Consider the following 17,285-nt stretch of genomic DNA (forward strand, 5'->3'; position numbering starts at 1 on the left):
AGTACCAGATGATGGGTAGGAGTTTCTCTGCCTACTGTTGCTTCTCTGGGCCTGATGAGTACTAGGGGAAGAGGCAGGGTAAACCCATCATTTATTCCCATAAAGGGAGGTGTCTGCAACCTAGAAACACAAGCAGGATTTGGGTTACACAGCTCACTTGGGCTGGGAGTCTGGATTTGATGTATCCTTGAATCTTGCAAAATGGGATAAGGGTGGAAGTGAGCAGCAAAGCCTAGTTTTCCCACAGACCATAGGAAGAACAGACAGAAGTGAAAGTTGATCATTTAAAAACAGACACCCGAGAGAACAATTTTATTTTTTTTAAGATTGTTTTGGAAAAGTAACGAAAGCATTATTATTATTATTATAACTCCTTTGTGGAATCAGTTGTGGTGGTCAGAACCACAGTCTTAATTAATAATTGGTGAGTTTCTGTTTCAACCATGTCTGGGTAAGATATTGAAAACCATTTATCCCATCTAAGACATTTTTTTAAGTAGAAAGGAAAGAAACAATTTGAAAACAGATAATCCTTTTATTCCCAAAGAGACTTTAGAGCTGCAAACAGAAAATGATGGTTTTCACAAAAGGGAGAGGTGACTTTCACTTGAGCTGCTTATAAATCACAATGACATCAGAGGTTGGGAAAGATGAAGACTTGGATCTTTGGCAGAATAATGGCAGATGGTCTGTGAATTTAATCTGGAAAGGTTACAAGTTGGAGCACTTCTGCTGCTCAACATCCAGGCTTCTTGTAACCCTGGAATAATCAGGGCATTTGGGTGTTAAAGCAACCGCACATTATAGTTCAAATTCCCAGCAAAGGGGAGGGAAAAAACATTCTCTCTTTTTAGTCTAGAAACCCATCATTTTGAACTCTGGTCTATTCGCTATAGGAAACCTAAAATGAAACCATTCCCTTTACAATAAACGTGTTTCAAATTCAAATCTAATAAAGATCTATTTGAGGCATACTCATCATTTCTGCTATACAAACGTACATTTTGGAGTAGCGTCAGCTTCCAGGATCTTCACAAAGTAATGTCCAGTTGGGATCCTGATGATAAAGAAGGCGGCTATGATTGTCAGATACCTTGACAACTTGCTCATGCGTGTGGAAATAGTATTTTTTTTCTCCATAACCTGAAGGCAGCCAAGGCTGGGCTGGGTAATCGAGGCAAATTAGGATGTGTTCCCAGCACAGACTAATGTTTACTGACGTTTTGTGACCTTATTCCTTTGGCCAAATGATTTTAACTTTTGACTGAGACGAGTACAAGAACATTTGGGAGGTTTCATGAATACAAAAACAGAACCAAACCTCTGTCCCTGATAGGGTTGATGACCGCACCTGGCCCAGTAGAACTGTTAGACCTAAAGCAGTATATTAGATAAATTGAGGTCACAAAGGAGGTAAAGAAAGGACCGGAACTGTGGAAAAACTGAGAACTCTAGTCAATCCAGAACCGGGTACTTTTAAAAACAGATGCCAGGGTGAGGGTCTGGGGAACCCATATACAGGGCTTTTCAGTCCTGGGGTTCTGGAAGAAGACACATGAAGATATAGAAAGTACTAGCTTTTTGATTGTGCACTCAAGAACACCTTAATATTTTTAAAACGCATGTTGGAGTATATTCAATTGTTCCCGTTTTTCGCAGCGGAAAAAGTATTACCGTTATTACAGTAATACTAAGCTGGAATTCAGCTCGCAGCTCCCTGAGCCGCGAGCTGAAATCCAGCGTGAAAAGTACCGTAATAACGGTATTTAAGCACACTATTACCGTAATGACGGCCAGAGCTAGAGTTAGGGGGGAGTGGAAAAAGGGGGATGAAATGTTATCCTACAGGTTGAAATTACCTTAATAGGGATCCTGCAAAAATTGTTTGAGGATAGCTGATTAAAATTAAGTAATAAATGTAACTTTAGTGGGACTGAAAAGTCTAAAATGTGTGCGAGTTTAACGCTTTTCCTGGCTGACAAATGAAGGAACTGTGTATTTTAAAGGACAATGCCACTCAAAATTAAAAATTCAGATTTGGATAGAATATCTAAAATAAAACCTGATACCAGAAGAATACTGTTCTGGGATTCACAAGATATGCTTGGTGGATTAGCTTGTAGTCTAAAAATGGTCTGTATGGATTGGTGGAGCCCTGCATAGATACATGATGATGATGTACCAATAGTCATGCTTTCAATTTCTATTTGAGCCTTTTTTTTTTTTTTTTTTTCTTAGCCCACCAACATTGTTGGGCTTTTGCTGATTTGCATGCAAGGGGTGGGAAATAGTCCATCACATTTAAAAAATCTGCAGTGCAGGCTGTGGTAAGATTGGACAATGCATTTTAATTTCATTGTTCATAGATGAAATTGTTTTTGAGTTTTATTTATCCTTTCGTATGACTCAAATTCTAATATGCTATTTTTATGGTTTAAATGGACAAACTATATCGTATTGCCCATGACAGAATCTATTAGTATTAACATAAAGGATGTTATTTCACTTAAGAACTCCATCACTAACACGGTACAATGACAAATCGATCGGATCATTTTCTGCCATGTCCAAAAGACAAATGACTGCTGTGGGTCTATGTTTGTGGTCATCTCCTGACTGCGCTTTCAAGCTCTCGTTTGCTGGCATAAACCACATGTTTAAGTTTCTGTTTTTGATGTACAGAATTCTTAAAATAGACCTGTCAACCAAAACAGTGACTGAACTATTATTTAGAAATTGATAGGCTGCATACTGGCTCCGCCCACAAAATGGTTGCATTCTGCTCAGATAGACTGATGCACTTTATAGCACTTCTACACTTATTGATCTGCTTTAGTGTTAAAGCAACTCTGTTTTAATCTGAATGCATGAAACCACACAGGTGCAACCAGGCTAAGCTATTTATTTGTAGTATTAATATATTGCTTTCGCAATAACTAAGCTTTAAAAATTGAAAATTTTTCTCTGTAAAATAAGCAGTTCTTGTATAGTACAGGTTTGGTTGTACCTCAACATGCTTGATAAAGGAGGGAGAAAGTTTATCCATTCCTTGAAAAGTGCATTAATTCTTACAGTATGTTGTTCTAACTCCCAGGGGCAGTCTGCAGCAAAACGACAAGGAAAATTTAAAAAGGTACTGACGTCAGTTACTATAATATAATAATTTTGCATATAATGTTAATCTGAATCTGTCACCAAAACATTTGAGGACAGATTTGTGGAACAAAAAAATCGGAAAATAACTTTTATAGTCTTTGGGTGGGGGGTAGTAGGAAAAAAAACTGAGTGGATGATATCATAATTCATTAGGTAATATTGTTCCCTTAATGGAAAACAATGTAGTTTTTATTTTTTTTTCATCTACCAGAAGTAGATATCCAAAGAAGAAGAGCATAACATTTTTGTTTTTGAGTGCGTTTGTTTTTTTTTGTTTTTACTTTTAGGCTTTTTTTTTGTCATCCTAAACTTATGAGAAATATTTCTCAAATTGTGTTCTATAAACCAGTTCTTAATAACGTTTCGGTGAAAGATTCACTTTAAATGCTTTGTTTGTTTGACTCTATGTACACACACTCTCACACACACTCTGTTGTGTGTGTAGAAAAATGTAAAATAATGGCAATTGCATTGTAAAACTCATTTTGCACCCACACAAGTTCTTTTAATGCGTGCATGTGAAGGCTCACTGGTTTAATGATGTAATGCATAGACTCTCTATAAATGTGACTTAATAGAGACATGTTTGTTTTATTTTTCTATTAGGCAATTTAAGTACTAGCTTACTTAAAACTACTTTGCTCTTTAAGGAGAGAGGTGTACTGAACAAAATCCATTATATTAATATCTTGATAAACACCGATCTATTTAGTAGGCATTGCCAAAGAGTATTAATTTTGTGTTTTAGCACGTTTGTTTGTGTTTTAAAGGGTATGACAATACCGCTGTTGGTTATGTTTTAAATGTAATTCTGGCCATCAACGAGCCCAGTAAACTTCCTCTGTACACAACAAGTTGCTTTCATCTATCAAACTTTTGATTACTAGTTACATACTTATTCCTTTTATTGCATAGTGTTGGATGAAACGGCATTGCTTTGTAAATAGGACTCCTCGGTCACTTGTTTCCATTCTTTATCTTTAATCTCAATATAATTATATGTTTATATATTGGTGACTTATACGGGTTATGGGATGGGCGATGGCAATAGAATATATATAGAGTGTATGTATATATAAAAAAAATCTGAGGCTTTGCAGGTTAGCCATATCTAGATTATTTTAGATTTACTTGGGAAGTTGATCATAATAGTCCTGCTGCTAGGTGTGCATGCTTTGTTAAAAATAATAAAAGTAGATACAAATATAGGTGCTCCTACCGTAATATAAACTGACTGGATAAATATCTATGCAAACTAATAAATCCTATATAATTATAGCAAAATAGTATCTATCATATTTGGCAGTTTCATCCTATGATGGATCTTGTGGATAATATCCAAATTTTGTGACTCAAAATCCATGTTTTATGGGAAAAAAAAGAAAAATATATTATTAGACACATTCACCTCTTGACGTCTCTGAACCACAACCTTGATTAATACTCTGTGTATCACACCAATTAAACCCAAAAGATTAGTGTTTTCACAGTATAACCGGTGACTCCCCTTTGTACTTACACCAATTTTAGATCCACTTGGGAAAGGCACGTAAACACAATATATTTTAAAAAGATTTTAAAAAAACTCATGCACAAACTTTTTTCTTCTTAAAAATCGTCAATATAAAAGGGTATTCTCCAAGAGAGTAATATTGGAAGAGTTTTGATGGGAATATTTCAGGTGTGAACTGGAATATTTGAGGATGTCAAGTGGAATTGAGATATTGTGTTTTAATGTTTTTACAAGTGGATCTGAAGTGAGTGGAAGCACCCCTATTCCTATATCCACTTCTGTATTTACACTGTATTGTGGCACTTTTTGACCTAGATAAGACAGCACTCACAGAAGTACTTGAGAAGTTGTTCTGTTTTTATTTGATTGTTTTTGTCAAGATGGTTGCATATATAATATCATTACTAGTTTAGGTTAAGGCTATACAATGTGGGACTTTATTATTGCTTTTGCTACATTCACTAGTGATGCCACTTGTTTCTAGTGAATTAATTTTCTGATTATTGGTTTAGCCTATAAAATGCCTGCCTCCACTGTATATAAGTGACCACTACACTTTAAACCTTAATAATGATAGTGAATATAGACTATTTTTATGTTTTTCTGCTCTGCAGATTAGATGTAGAAGCACATAAAAAATGTAACCTTATTTTATATATTGCAAAGAACTGATTTGTTAGTCACTCTCTCTTCATAGTAGCTCTATACGCAAACATGAACGCTTTTGTTTAACTACTGAGGACACATGAGAAATTATTTGTTCAGTGAATATTACACTGGATTGGAGACTCTTTTTAAGCTGTAGTTAATTTCAATTTAACTCCATTTCAGTTTTATTGGATAGGTGAACTTCTCTTAAAAAAACAAAAACTAAAATAGGAAAATATTACAATAATTAAAGATAACAAAACTGCAAGAGTGGAAATATTATAAAATAACAGCCTGCAGCTCTGCTCTTAAAGTCCTGAATTCATGCTTTTTCCACAGTGTTCTGTAAGTTGTATTGTTAGTAGATTGGAATGTATTTCGGACCTTTTTAAAAGTTCATTCTGCATTGGTGAATAAAAACTGCGTGTAATATGATATAAATTTCTATTGAACTATACGTAACATATCCATGCTGTATTGAGACGGGGGCATATTCAATTGTCCGCGGTTTCCGCAGTGGAAAAACTATTACCAGTATTACGGTAATAGTAAGCTGGATTTCAGCTCGCAGCTCCTTGAGCCGCGAGCTGAAATCCAGCGAGAAAAGTACCGGTATTTACGTGCACTATTACCGTAATGACGGTACTAGTGCGCGCGCCACCAGAATTTTGGCTATAGCGCCAACAATTGAATATGCCCCACAATGTAGGTACATGACTGAAATGCACGTACAAGCACAACCTTCAAAGCATCCATAGATTTCAGTAATCCACTTTTTACATTTTCCAGATAGCTGCTTCTTGGGTTTATAGTGACTGCCACTTTCTTGTTCAAAATGCATTTTTTTTCATGATGCTTCAAGCAGAAATCATCACTGTCTCTGTTCTCTTTGTAGGATGTGATTTCTGTTCATTATCATTTGATACCATCTTCAAATAAACCAAAGAACGGCAGCAAAGATAAGGAGAAAGAACCTGAGAAAGAAAAGGATGTGAAAGAAGAGTTTGCTGAAGCTCTGCGAGACTTAAAGATTCAGTGGATGTCAAAGTATGTGAACCTTCTAATAGTGTTACTTGTTTTTGGATTAATCTCAAACATTGATCTGTTAGTGTAGGTTACTGTTGGGACAGGGGACTAGTACAGCAGACAAGTACAGCAGACATTAAATACTGGTTAGCAAAATTAATTTGCAGGTTCTGTATTCAGAAGCAGTCAGAAGGATGGCCCCTTTATTTACCAATATCTGTTAATTATCAAATTGATTTTGATTTATCAGGCATGAAGGTCATTTTGGGAATATATGGTGCCATACCACTGTATACATCATAGCGTGTGGTCAGGACTTTATTATCATTTATACACAAGAACAATGTATACTTTAGACAGCATTTTCACTGGTATAGGCATTTTGCTTATTTATTTGCATAATGAAACCATTCCATATAACTGTTGCAGACTTGAGAGCAGTGATATCTTCAATGAATTAAAAGAAGTATTTCCAAACCATCTTCCCCTGTATGTTGCAAGACTTCATCAACTGGATTCTGAAAAGGTACAGTTAGACTTTCTGGGATGTAGATGAAGTTTGGAATATGTAATTGGTAGTACATAAGTAACAAAAACTAACATACAATCATTATTTATTATTCATATCCAATCCCAGTGTTCTTAATTCTTTTTTTTTAGAAACCCCCTCTTTTTGTAACCCTCCCCTCCATTACCTAAAACTGGCAGACAATTATGCTATGAACTTGGCGTTTTCTTCTCTATTTGAGCATAATAGATGCAGACTTCTATTCTCACAGTGGAAGAGGGATATCTAGAAGAATATATTTTTAATAAACACACCATATAGAAAACTGAAAATATTAATATAATTGATGATAAAATATGATCATAATTGTTTAGCTATCACACAATCTGTATGCAGAAAATGGAGTAGCCACCCATGATTTGTATTATTACCTAGAAGAAAACTTCCTAATGACATGTTTATGTTATAAAACAAGTGTCTGGTCACAAATCTACATTTCTCTTTCATCATATTTGGGGGGGCACTGCTACCATGAGGTTGTGCGAGGGGAGTGGAGTTTGGCACTTAACTAGTTAACTTGTCCTACACAGAGCACACTCGTTCAGCGAAAGGGGCAGCTGTCAAACAGTGAATGCTGGGTGGCTCTTGCTGACAGCAGTAGATTTTTTTTCTCTCCACTTTCTCAGTGCTGACAGGCAGCTTATAAAGCCGCTGTCACACTGATCCTTACCAGATTATCGGTGCTGCTACAAGTGGTAGAGAGCATCAGTAATCAATGGTGCCGGAGGCTGCCATTCTGGATTGTACCATGTCCCCTCCTCAGAGAAGGAGGGGGGGGGGAGTTTGTTATTACTTACAGCTGCCACAGTAATAAAGATTGAGCGATTTTCTGCTTATTGAAGAGGTCAGTAAATCTCCATTGCCGGCATTACTATGTAAACGAGGGGCAGACAGCAGAGGTGCAGGATGGAGAGAGCTAAGGTAAAAGAGCTCCCACCCCCCCTGCCTGCAGAGACACTTTGGACTCTCCCAGGGCACCAAAGCAACTGCCCGGGAAAAGCAGCAGCTACTTCTGAGGGGAATACGCCGAGCTGCTGATAGACCTCTCCTGCTCCAGACATCTTAATCTTATGGAAGGCTAAGTACCACTAAACTACTTTCTATACTCACTATAATATATGTATTATAATATAGATAGGGATGTATTAAAAACAAAATTGATGCAAATAGCTTAATATATAGAATACTACTTGCATAGATATTTATTTGCCTGACACGCATAGCCTTAACAAGGATACTGTCTTTTGACTTCTGTCATAGATTAGTTAGTATCTTCTGTCTATTTTTTGTGTGATTGCCTGTATTACATTATATTGCTGTGACTCTGTTCCTTATAAACTGTTTTAAAAGGGTAAAGCACCTCGTGCAAAGTATTATACTTACTGAAAGTGTAAAATTAAATTACCCATTGAACAACAGGACCCGGTGGTGCTTTGTACTTACTGTGGTGGGGTTACCCTAGTAGCGCAGGCCCAGAGTAATGCATCACCCATAACAAACACCAGCATGGGCGGCTGCCCTGACGCAGGGGGTTGCCACATTGGTACAGCTACTTTCTAAACCAGCAGAGATTGCGGCAGTTGCTGCAGTTCTCCCTTCAACCTCTGGAACAATGGACCCCACTATAACAGGCGGGACCACGGGGACCATCGAGTCCATTGTCTTAGGACAGGCGGGGATCCATCTGTACTCTCCTCTCAAGCCCCTCCTACAGGAGAACCGTCTTGGTCTGCATCCTTGACAGATAACTAGATCGGTTAAACCGTTTCTTGGATGCACCAAGACCTTTATCCAAAAAAAGTGACACAGACCCGCTAAGCCATTTCTGTCCCTATCTGATTCTGAGAGATCCTCAGAAGAGGAGGGTGAGGTTATAGAGGATTCTAATTCCGCACAGGTTACGGACCCAGAGGAATCTTCCTGATATCTGGATGGACGACTTGGTGGTAGCAGTCCGGCAGCCATTAGGTCTTCTAGACCTAGAAAAGACTAGAACTACAGATCAAAGTCTCTTTAAAAAGGTCAGGAGACGGGTGATCCACTTTTCTCCATCAGTGGAGCTAAAAGAAATCGCAGAAGCATCCTGAAAACAACCTGATCGCAGGTTCGTTATTCCATGAAGGTAACTTGCTCTATACCCCTTACAGAAAGATGATCTAAACAGTTGGGAACAAGTCACAAGGGTTGATACACCAGTGGCACGCTTAGCTTACCACACCACACTCCCTGTTCCAGGGACATCCGCCCTGCAGGATCTCGCTGACCGTAAGATAGAGGCTTTCTTAAAGTCCATCTACATTGCAGCAGGCACTTCATTTAGATGCATGTTTTCATCAGCGTGGGTTGCCAGGGGTATGGAAAGATGGACTGACCAGTTGGCAACGAGCCTGCAAGATTCAGACTGGCTTCCCCTTGCCCTACACCTCAAGGAGGCTTCAGGATATTTATATGAGGCGGGCTAAAATGCAGCCTTCATCTCCTCCTCGGTCTCTGCAACGGCAATCGCGACCAGGGGGACCCTATGGCTGAGGTCCTGGGATGCAGACCGAATCAAAGAAATCTCTGGAATCTCTCCCTTACTCAGGTGGCGTTCTATTTGGGCCTGAATTGGACAGGATAATTTGCCAGGCCACAGGATGCAAAGGTACCAATGCCTAGGACGCCCAGGTTTGACTCATTTAGACAGCCCTTTCAGGGAAGGGGGGGGGGGGGGGATCATCTGCTTGGAGCCAGACACACAGGTCCAGGCTATCTCGCACCAGTGGAAACTCGCACCAAGGTAGGTCTTCCTCCTCCACAAATCGTCTTTCTCCTAAACTACCGGATAAGCCGGCAGGTTGACTGTCAGAGTCCTCGGAGGACCATTCTATTCTCGGAATTATGACGAGAGGTTACATAATAGTCCTGTCGGGTCCAGCCCCTCGTTGGTTTTTCGCAGCCAACTTACCCCGCAACCCACAAAGAAGTCAGGCAATGCTCCTCTGTGTTGCCTCTCTTCTTTCTGCGGGAGTCATCCACAAAGTTCCGGAACACCAAATAAGGTAGGGTTTCTTCTCCAACATATTTTTGGTCCGAAAGCCAGATGGATCTTTCCGTCTTATTCTGAACCGAAAACCGTTGAACCTACACCTGCAGGCGGACAGATTTCAAATGGAATCCCTCAGGTCAATTAATGGACTGAAAGCAAACAGTTCAGGGCGTCAATAGATATCAAAGACGCCTATCTGGAAGGCACATCAGACCCTTTTCAGATTCATAGTGGGACCTTCTCACTACCAGTTCAGAGCTCTCCCATTCAGCCTCTCAACAACACCAAGGGTGTTTACAAAAATAATGGCAGTAATGGTGGCTTGTCTTCATTCCAGAGGAGTGTAAGTAGTGCCATACCTGGACGATCTACTAATCAAGGCTGCCTCTGCTCACCTGCTAGATCAGCACCTGCAGCTCACCATCAGGATCCTGGAGATGCATGGATGGCTCATAAATTGGTTCAAATCCCAGTTAACTCCTTGCCAGAGAATGACCTTTCTGGGACTAATAATGGATACCAACAAACAAAAGTATTCCTTTCAAAGGACAAATCTCGATCCTTGCAGGACACTACGACACGAGTTCTGGCCTGCCGCAGACCGTATGTCTTCTTATGCATGTGCCTACTAGGAAAGATGGTGTTTACCTTCGATACTCTCCCTTATGGTTTACTTTACTCTCATTGCTTCCAATGGGACCTCTTAAAGAAGTGGTCAAGATCGCATAAAAAAATTAGTGCCAATTGATACACTTGTCACCAGAGGCGAGACAATCCAATCCCTTAGATGGTGGATGTCCAGGACAATTTGGTAGTCGGCAGGTCCTTTGCCCCATGGTCCTGGATCTTAGTTTCCACAGACGCCAGCCTACGGAGATGGGAGGCTGTGGCCCTTTATTTGCGACTTCATGGACTCTGGTCTGCTCAGGAGACCTCTCTCCCCATCAACATACTGGAACTGAAAACCATGCATATGGCCTTACACGGTGCCCAGACCATCCTTCACGACCACTAAGCCGGCATGCAATTCTGCAGGGGAAATGGTCTCTTCGTCCAGAGGTCTTCCAGTCTCTGGTCCTACAATGGAGGACCATGGACAGAGACCTAATGGCATCTCGTCACAACTGAAAAGTCCCAACTTTTTTTTCATCTGTAAAGTGGTCCCAGCTATGTAATCCAATGGTTTTTGAGTAGATGGCAATATGGCAGTCCGTATTTAAAAGACTACCAAATGTGCACTTTTGATGAGCAGCTGATTGACTATCTTTCTGTGTCTCTCCCTCTCTCTCTTCTCTGGAAAGTTTTAGTTTTGGTTTCTTTAAGAGGAATCCCCTTACCATCAGTTTCTGTTTTTCGTTTCCTGTATGGGAGTTTTATCCCATCGCCTCAGTTTAGTTCACTTTTTTGATATGTGTAAATTATGTATGCTGTACACCGGTAATCAAACATCAATTTCATTATTTTTTTTTCTCCACTATGAAACACAGTACCCCCCCCCAAAAAAATAAGATTGTTAATGTTTATTGAACCTAGTGTTTTTCATTCCATTTGGAAAAATGTGCGTTTTTGCCGTAATGCAAAACATGAGGCAGATAAAGTTATTTGGTTTGGATTCGGGAGGAAGAGTTACCTTAGGGGTCCAAATTTTGTGGTGATTCCTTAATAAACACCCATGATGCTTCAACTAAACTGGATAAAGAAGCCGCGATTAGTAAATTTATTTAATAAATTGAAAAATCAATATTTTAATCAACTAATTGTCAGACAGTCGAGATATTTGGCAGAAGTAGTTGTTTTGACATCCTCTCAACTAAAAACTTTTCGTAGAAATCTGAGATGGGTGGTGGACACCCCTAGTTGAACTGACATGGAATGACCCTGCAGGGAGTCCTGCATATCCAACCTCCATATATTCCGCCCAAGGCACCCTGGGATCTCAATCTGGTCCTTAATATGCTTCAAGAACCTCCTTTTGAACTGCTATACTGCAGAATTACGGTTCTTAACATGGAAGGTTGCGTTTCTACTAGCTATTGCGTCAGCTCGTAGTTTGTGAGTTGGATGCTCTCATGTCGCGAACCATATCTTGTTTTTCCACGATGATAGGGCGGTTCTCAGTACAGTTCCTACTTCCCTGCCAAAAGTGATTTCCAATTTTCATGTTAACCAAGAAATAGTGGTTCTGGTGTTCACAGGGGAGCCACAATCTTCAGGAACAGTCTCTATATGGAGTTTCTGGATGTGGTGAGAGCTCTCTGAATCTATGTCCATAGGACATCAAAGATTCGCCACACGGATTCCTTATTTATTTTATTTGACTCCTTAAAACGAGAATGGCCGGCCTCCAAGCAATCGATTGCTAGATGGCTTACGTCGCCTATTAAGCAGTCTTATATCAATGCTAACCGACCTGTGCCAGATTGTATTGTTGCCCATTCTACCCGTTTGGTGGGGGTGTTTTGGGCTAAGCGAAATGGGGCCTCAGCGGACCAGTTATACAGAGCAGCCACATGGTCCTCGGTCCATACTTTTACAAAATTGTATCAATTCAATGTATTTGCATCTGCAGATGCCAGTTTTGGCAGTAGTGCTCTACATGCCAGGCTGTCCTAGTTGTCCCTCCCTTAAGGGGGCGGCTTTAGAATGTCCCCATGGTAGCAGTGTCCCCTAGATAGGATAAGAGAGAAGAGGATTTTTTATACTCTCGATAAATCCGTTTCTCTGATTCCATCTGGGGACACTGTGTTCCCTCCCTTCTGCTCTTCTGCTGTTTGGTCTCTGGTCGGTTTACTCCCCTTCCTTGGGGCTTTATACTTGGACTTAAGAGGCTACAGGGTGGTAGCAGAGGGGAGGGGTTTGTCAGCATGATACATTAACAAGTTAACTAGTTAAGTGCCAAATTCCACTCCCCTCACACAACCCCATGGTAGCAGCGTCCCCCAGATGGAATCTGAGCAAAGAGGATTTTTATACTCACGATAAATCCGTTTCTATGTGTTTGTTAAACGACAGCAACTTTAGTTAATATTTAGGATGTTAGACTGAACTGTATATATTTTTTAAGATGGTTAGATGTGTTTTGATAGTGTTTTTTACACTGTATGTTTAAATAGGGATATAAAGGCTAAATTGGGTGAAAATTTGAAAAAGATTATATTCAAGTAATTGGTGCTCATATAGAAATGTCCTTTTTTTGTGTGTGTTCCCCTATTACACCTGTTTAGTTTGATGTTTAGTATGTGTAATTTTCTCCAATTTCGGTAACTTATTGGGGCAAAAAATTAGTATATGTTTTGTGTAGGTCAGAGTAAACCTAGGGAGCACGATCTGCTTTAACTGGAGTGACCATAGAAGCTACCATTGGAGTTTAAAAAAAGTAGTTAAGTTGAGTGCTAATCTGGGTCTGTAGCTTTACTTTACATTTGAAGCAGGTGTAATATTTAGTCCGAGGTGTCTTACCCTTGTCTGTTATATAACAAGGTAATACTTTCTCCCTATTACCAGCCACCTGTCTAGCAGAAGGTAACAGCTCAAATAGAAAAGAGAACTTTTTTTCTTTTCCTTTTCTTAAAAAAAAAATAAAAAAATAACTAACTATCTTTCTAGGGAATACTGTTTTGTCTATGAATTACCCCACAGCACCTAGGTACAAAATGTGTTTGTGGCACAATGTTTACTCTGAAACAATAGCATACATATATCCACTGGGAAGCTTTTCCCTTGTCTGATATATAACAAGGTAATAATGATTTGCCCCTATTACGTGCCACCTGTCTAGCAATAGAGAATAGAGGCAGAATGTAGCAGCCACACCCAGGTATAATTGGGAGAAGGTGTGGGGCTGTTTTTTGTTTTGTTTGTTTTTTTTTATAAAAGGAAAGAAAAATAACTTATGACATACACCACATTATCTCCCAACCATATAAATGTGTGTGTGTGTGTGTGTGTGTGTGTGTGTATGTGTATGTATATATATATATATATATATATATATATATATATATATATATATATATATATATATATATATATATATACACATACACACACACACCTAGGTTCCAGAAATTGTATAGAAATTGTGATTTATGTGGCACAATATTTACTCCAAGCAGCATACATATATCCATTATAACAATACTGTGTACAGTGTAAAAAAAAATGATAGAAAAAGGTACTTAAGCCTCCTGTTGGCCAAGTACCAGTTCAAATGATTGGAGAGGAGAGGAGCCTGTCTCTGAACTGCAGCCTTTTCTCCAATCCCCTCACTGTAGGTAGGTGCCTCCCTTGTATTTCCTGGGTTGGAACATATCAACTTGTTACAACAAACAGGGAGTTCCTTTTCAATTGCCCTTTCCAATGCAGCAGGGACTTGGTATGTTCCAAAATGGCGCCCGGCACACAGACGCTGTGCTCACTGCCAGAAGGCAGCGCCAGTGTCTGAATGGCCCAGAGTAACAGCAGTCTCCATACTCTGTGCTGTTATCAGAAACATCCCTGCAGAAGCTTCCTCTTGTCCATGGCTGCTGTGCTCCAGTATATCAAGCTGAAAAACCTACATAAGGTGTCTATGTGCTGCCTATAGCACATACTTCTATAGCATATACCTTCTAAAAAGGTAATAAGTAATATTTAAAAGGAAATGGCTGCAGCACAGGACGCCAGTGATCTTACTCCTCTGGCACTCAAACATACACTGAAGTTCACACAGGCTTGTAGAGGGAATATAGCCTATCAACAGGAAAGTTAACTATTTTGAGTGCCTACTCCAAGTTCCCTCATACAACCCCATGGTAAGCAGGGTCCCCCAGGTGGAGGTAAGAGAAAACAGGTTCATAAAAACATGTTTTTGCAAATGAACCTTAACTGAACTTACTGGTTTTATGTTTATTTACATTGAATGTTTAAATAAAATGTATGCATATTTAAATTTACCGTATCATCATCATTTATTTTATATAGCGCCACTAATTCCGCAGCGCTGTACAGAGAACTCATTCACATCAGTCCCTGCCCCATTGGAGCTTACAGTCTAAATTCCCTAATATAGACACACACACACACACACACACACACACACACACACACACACACTCAGAGAGGGAGACAGACAGAGAATAGGGTGAATTTTGATAGCAGCCAATTAACCTACCAGTATGCTTTTGGAGTGTGGGAGGAAAACGGAGCACCCGGAGGAAACCCACGCAAACACAGGGAGAACATACAAACTCCACACAGATAAGGCCATGGTCGGGAATCAAGCTCATGCCCCCAGTGCTGTGAGGCAGAAGTGCTAACCACTAGACAGTTAATTACATAAGCTGTTTGTAGGGTAGAATTACTTCATTAGAATGAATATAGTGCTGTCTTTATGTTTTGGTTTTTTTTCTATTTTATTCCCCCTCTCAACCCCCCTCGTTGTTGTGCCGAGTGGTAGTCACTAACGCGACTATCACTACACCGACAAGGACCTACACGACTTGATAAGGTAGAAGGTGCCAGTGACGATTGGGTGGGAACAGAGAAGCTTTGAAAAGAGGACTTGGCAGAATCACGATCAATACAGAAGCCGGCACACAGAAAGTCACGTGATTTTCTCGGACTGTACTATTATTAGGGGGGTTTAATGAGTAATGCAGGGAGCCGCACAATGTAAAACATTTTACAACAACCCTTCTACTCGGTACATTTTCAAACTCCCTGCATTACTCATTAAACACCCCTAACATTAGTACAGTCCAAGAAAGTCACATAACTTTCTGTGTGCCGGCTTCTGTATTGATCACTGTTCTGCAAAGTCCTCTTTGCAGAGCTTCGCTTTTCCCATCCTATCGTCATTGGCACCTTCTACCTTATCAAGTCGGTTAAGTCCTTGTCGCTCTACTCCCAGTTGGGGACACGTAGCCCACCCGTTGTGCCAATATTCCTCACCGAACTTTCTCCTTTTTTATTATAAGTATTATGTTTTCTTCCCTTGGGGTGTGAAGACATTTTATTAAGTTAGTTAATTTAGTGCTTGAATCCTAATTTAATTTTTTCCACCTTGATATGTCAGGTGTTGTGAATATTAGTCAGGCAGTGCCTCAGTGATGTCACTGGTTCCTATACTATCAAAATTGATTGCATACTAGTTCACGCACTGTATTTAAGTGACAGGTCCTCTTTATGACTAAGGTAGAACATTTGTGATTTTGTGTGTCTTAGAAATAATGTGAAACACTTATGTGTTTTTGGCAAATCAATAGAAGAAAGGTGCTGCAAACACAATGGTAAGTAATCCCTGCTTAACAGTACCTTCCATAACAACATTACTGTGACTACCCTCTTTGCATATTTTTCTTTGGAGTCTACATGACAACCTGTCATTGTTACGTAGAACAACATTTTAGGAAATGTACATAGGCATAATTGGGAGTCTTCATGAAAACACCTTACCCACGATTTGCAGTTGCATTAATTGTAGTCACGAAGCTTCACATGTTTGTGATATTCCTACTACATAGCGTGGTTGGTACCTGCAAATCGTTTCCTTTCAAATTGAAATAAATGGAAAAAAAATCCCTGCATGTACTTGCATCAAGGTGCAATCCCCTGTAAACATGAGGTGTGTTTCTTTAACATAAATCATTCTGGTTAGCTGTAGGAAGAATCAAGTAGTTCATTTTTTAAAAGCTGCTATTAATGCAAGGTATCATGCCATTACTATAGCAGCCACAGTCATACGGCATATGATTTAGTGAGTGGAAAGGCTTAGAAATGTTCATAGCATAAAACCTTGCCTTCCTATACCATCTTGTGACCTCCAAGGAGCTTGATGACTGGCTGACTCAGACTAAGGGGCATATTCAATTAGGGTTCCGCGGAAAGTGCGCACTATTGCCGTTATTACGGTACCGTAATAACACAGATTTTCGTACGCAACCCTATGGGCTGCGAACAAAAATCCACGTTATTGCGGTACCGTGGATTAAGTTTGCGGCCCATTCCGGCGCGATCCCGCGGACTTGAATCGTAATTGAATATGCCACGTAAGAGATCAGATTGTCTCTCCTGGAAATATTTGGTTTCTGCTTTTTCTCCAGAGAATCTACTCTTTAAAGTTGCAGAGGCAGCAAATTTCAGCTTCATCTTAAAAAGGTGCAAAACTTACTGTTAAAAAAACAAAAGAATGGTCTATGGCAGGGGTCGGCAACGTGCCGTTCAGTGTCGGGGAAGGAATGACAGCCGGAGAAGAGCTGAACTGCAAGCGCAGCAGTTCAGCTCTTCTTTGGCTGTCATTCCTTCCCTGACACTGAACTGCTGCGCAAGCGCAACAGTTCAGCACTTCTCCGGCTGTCATTGATTAA

The 17,285-nt window shown here is 39.8% G+C and overlaps 1 protein-coding gene across 2 annotated transcripts in view; it reads left to right on the top strand.

Annotated features, from left to right (window-relative positions):
• TPP2 (tripeptidyl peptidase 2) overlaps positions 1-17,285 on the top strand; it is an 80,065-nt gene that overhangs the window by 55,885 nt on the left and 6,895 nt on the right. The window contains exons 24-26 of one of the 2 annotated variants that reach the window (XM_075199968.1): positions 3,095-3,133; positions 6,213-6,364; positions 6,773-6,869. In XM_075199968.1, the coding sequence (XP_075056069.1) occupies positions 3,095-3,133; positions 6,213-6,364; positions 6,773-6,869 (288 nt within the window). The remainder of the gene's footprint in view (positions 1-3,094; positions 3,134-6,212; positions 6,365-6,772; positions 6,870-17,285) is intronic. The other variant, XM_075199969.1, reaches the window with a different exon arrangement.

This window comes from Mixophyes fleayi, chromosome 2 (assembly GCF_038048845.1).
Source record: "Mixophyes fleayi isolate aMixFle1 chromosome 2, aMixFle1.hap1, whole genome shotgun sequence".
Taxonomy (NCBI): domain Eukaryota; kingdom Metazoa; phylum Chordata; class Amphibia; order Anura; family Limnodynastidae; genus Mixophyes; species Mixophyes fleayi.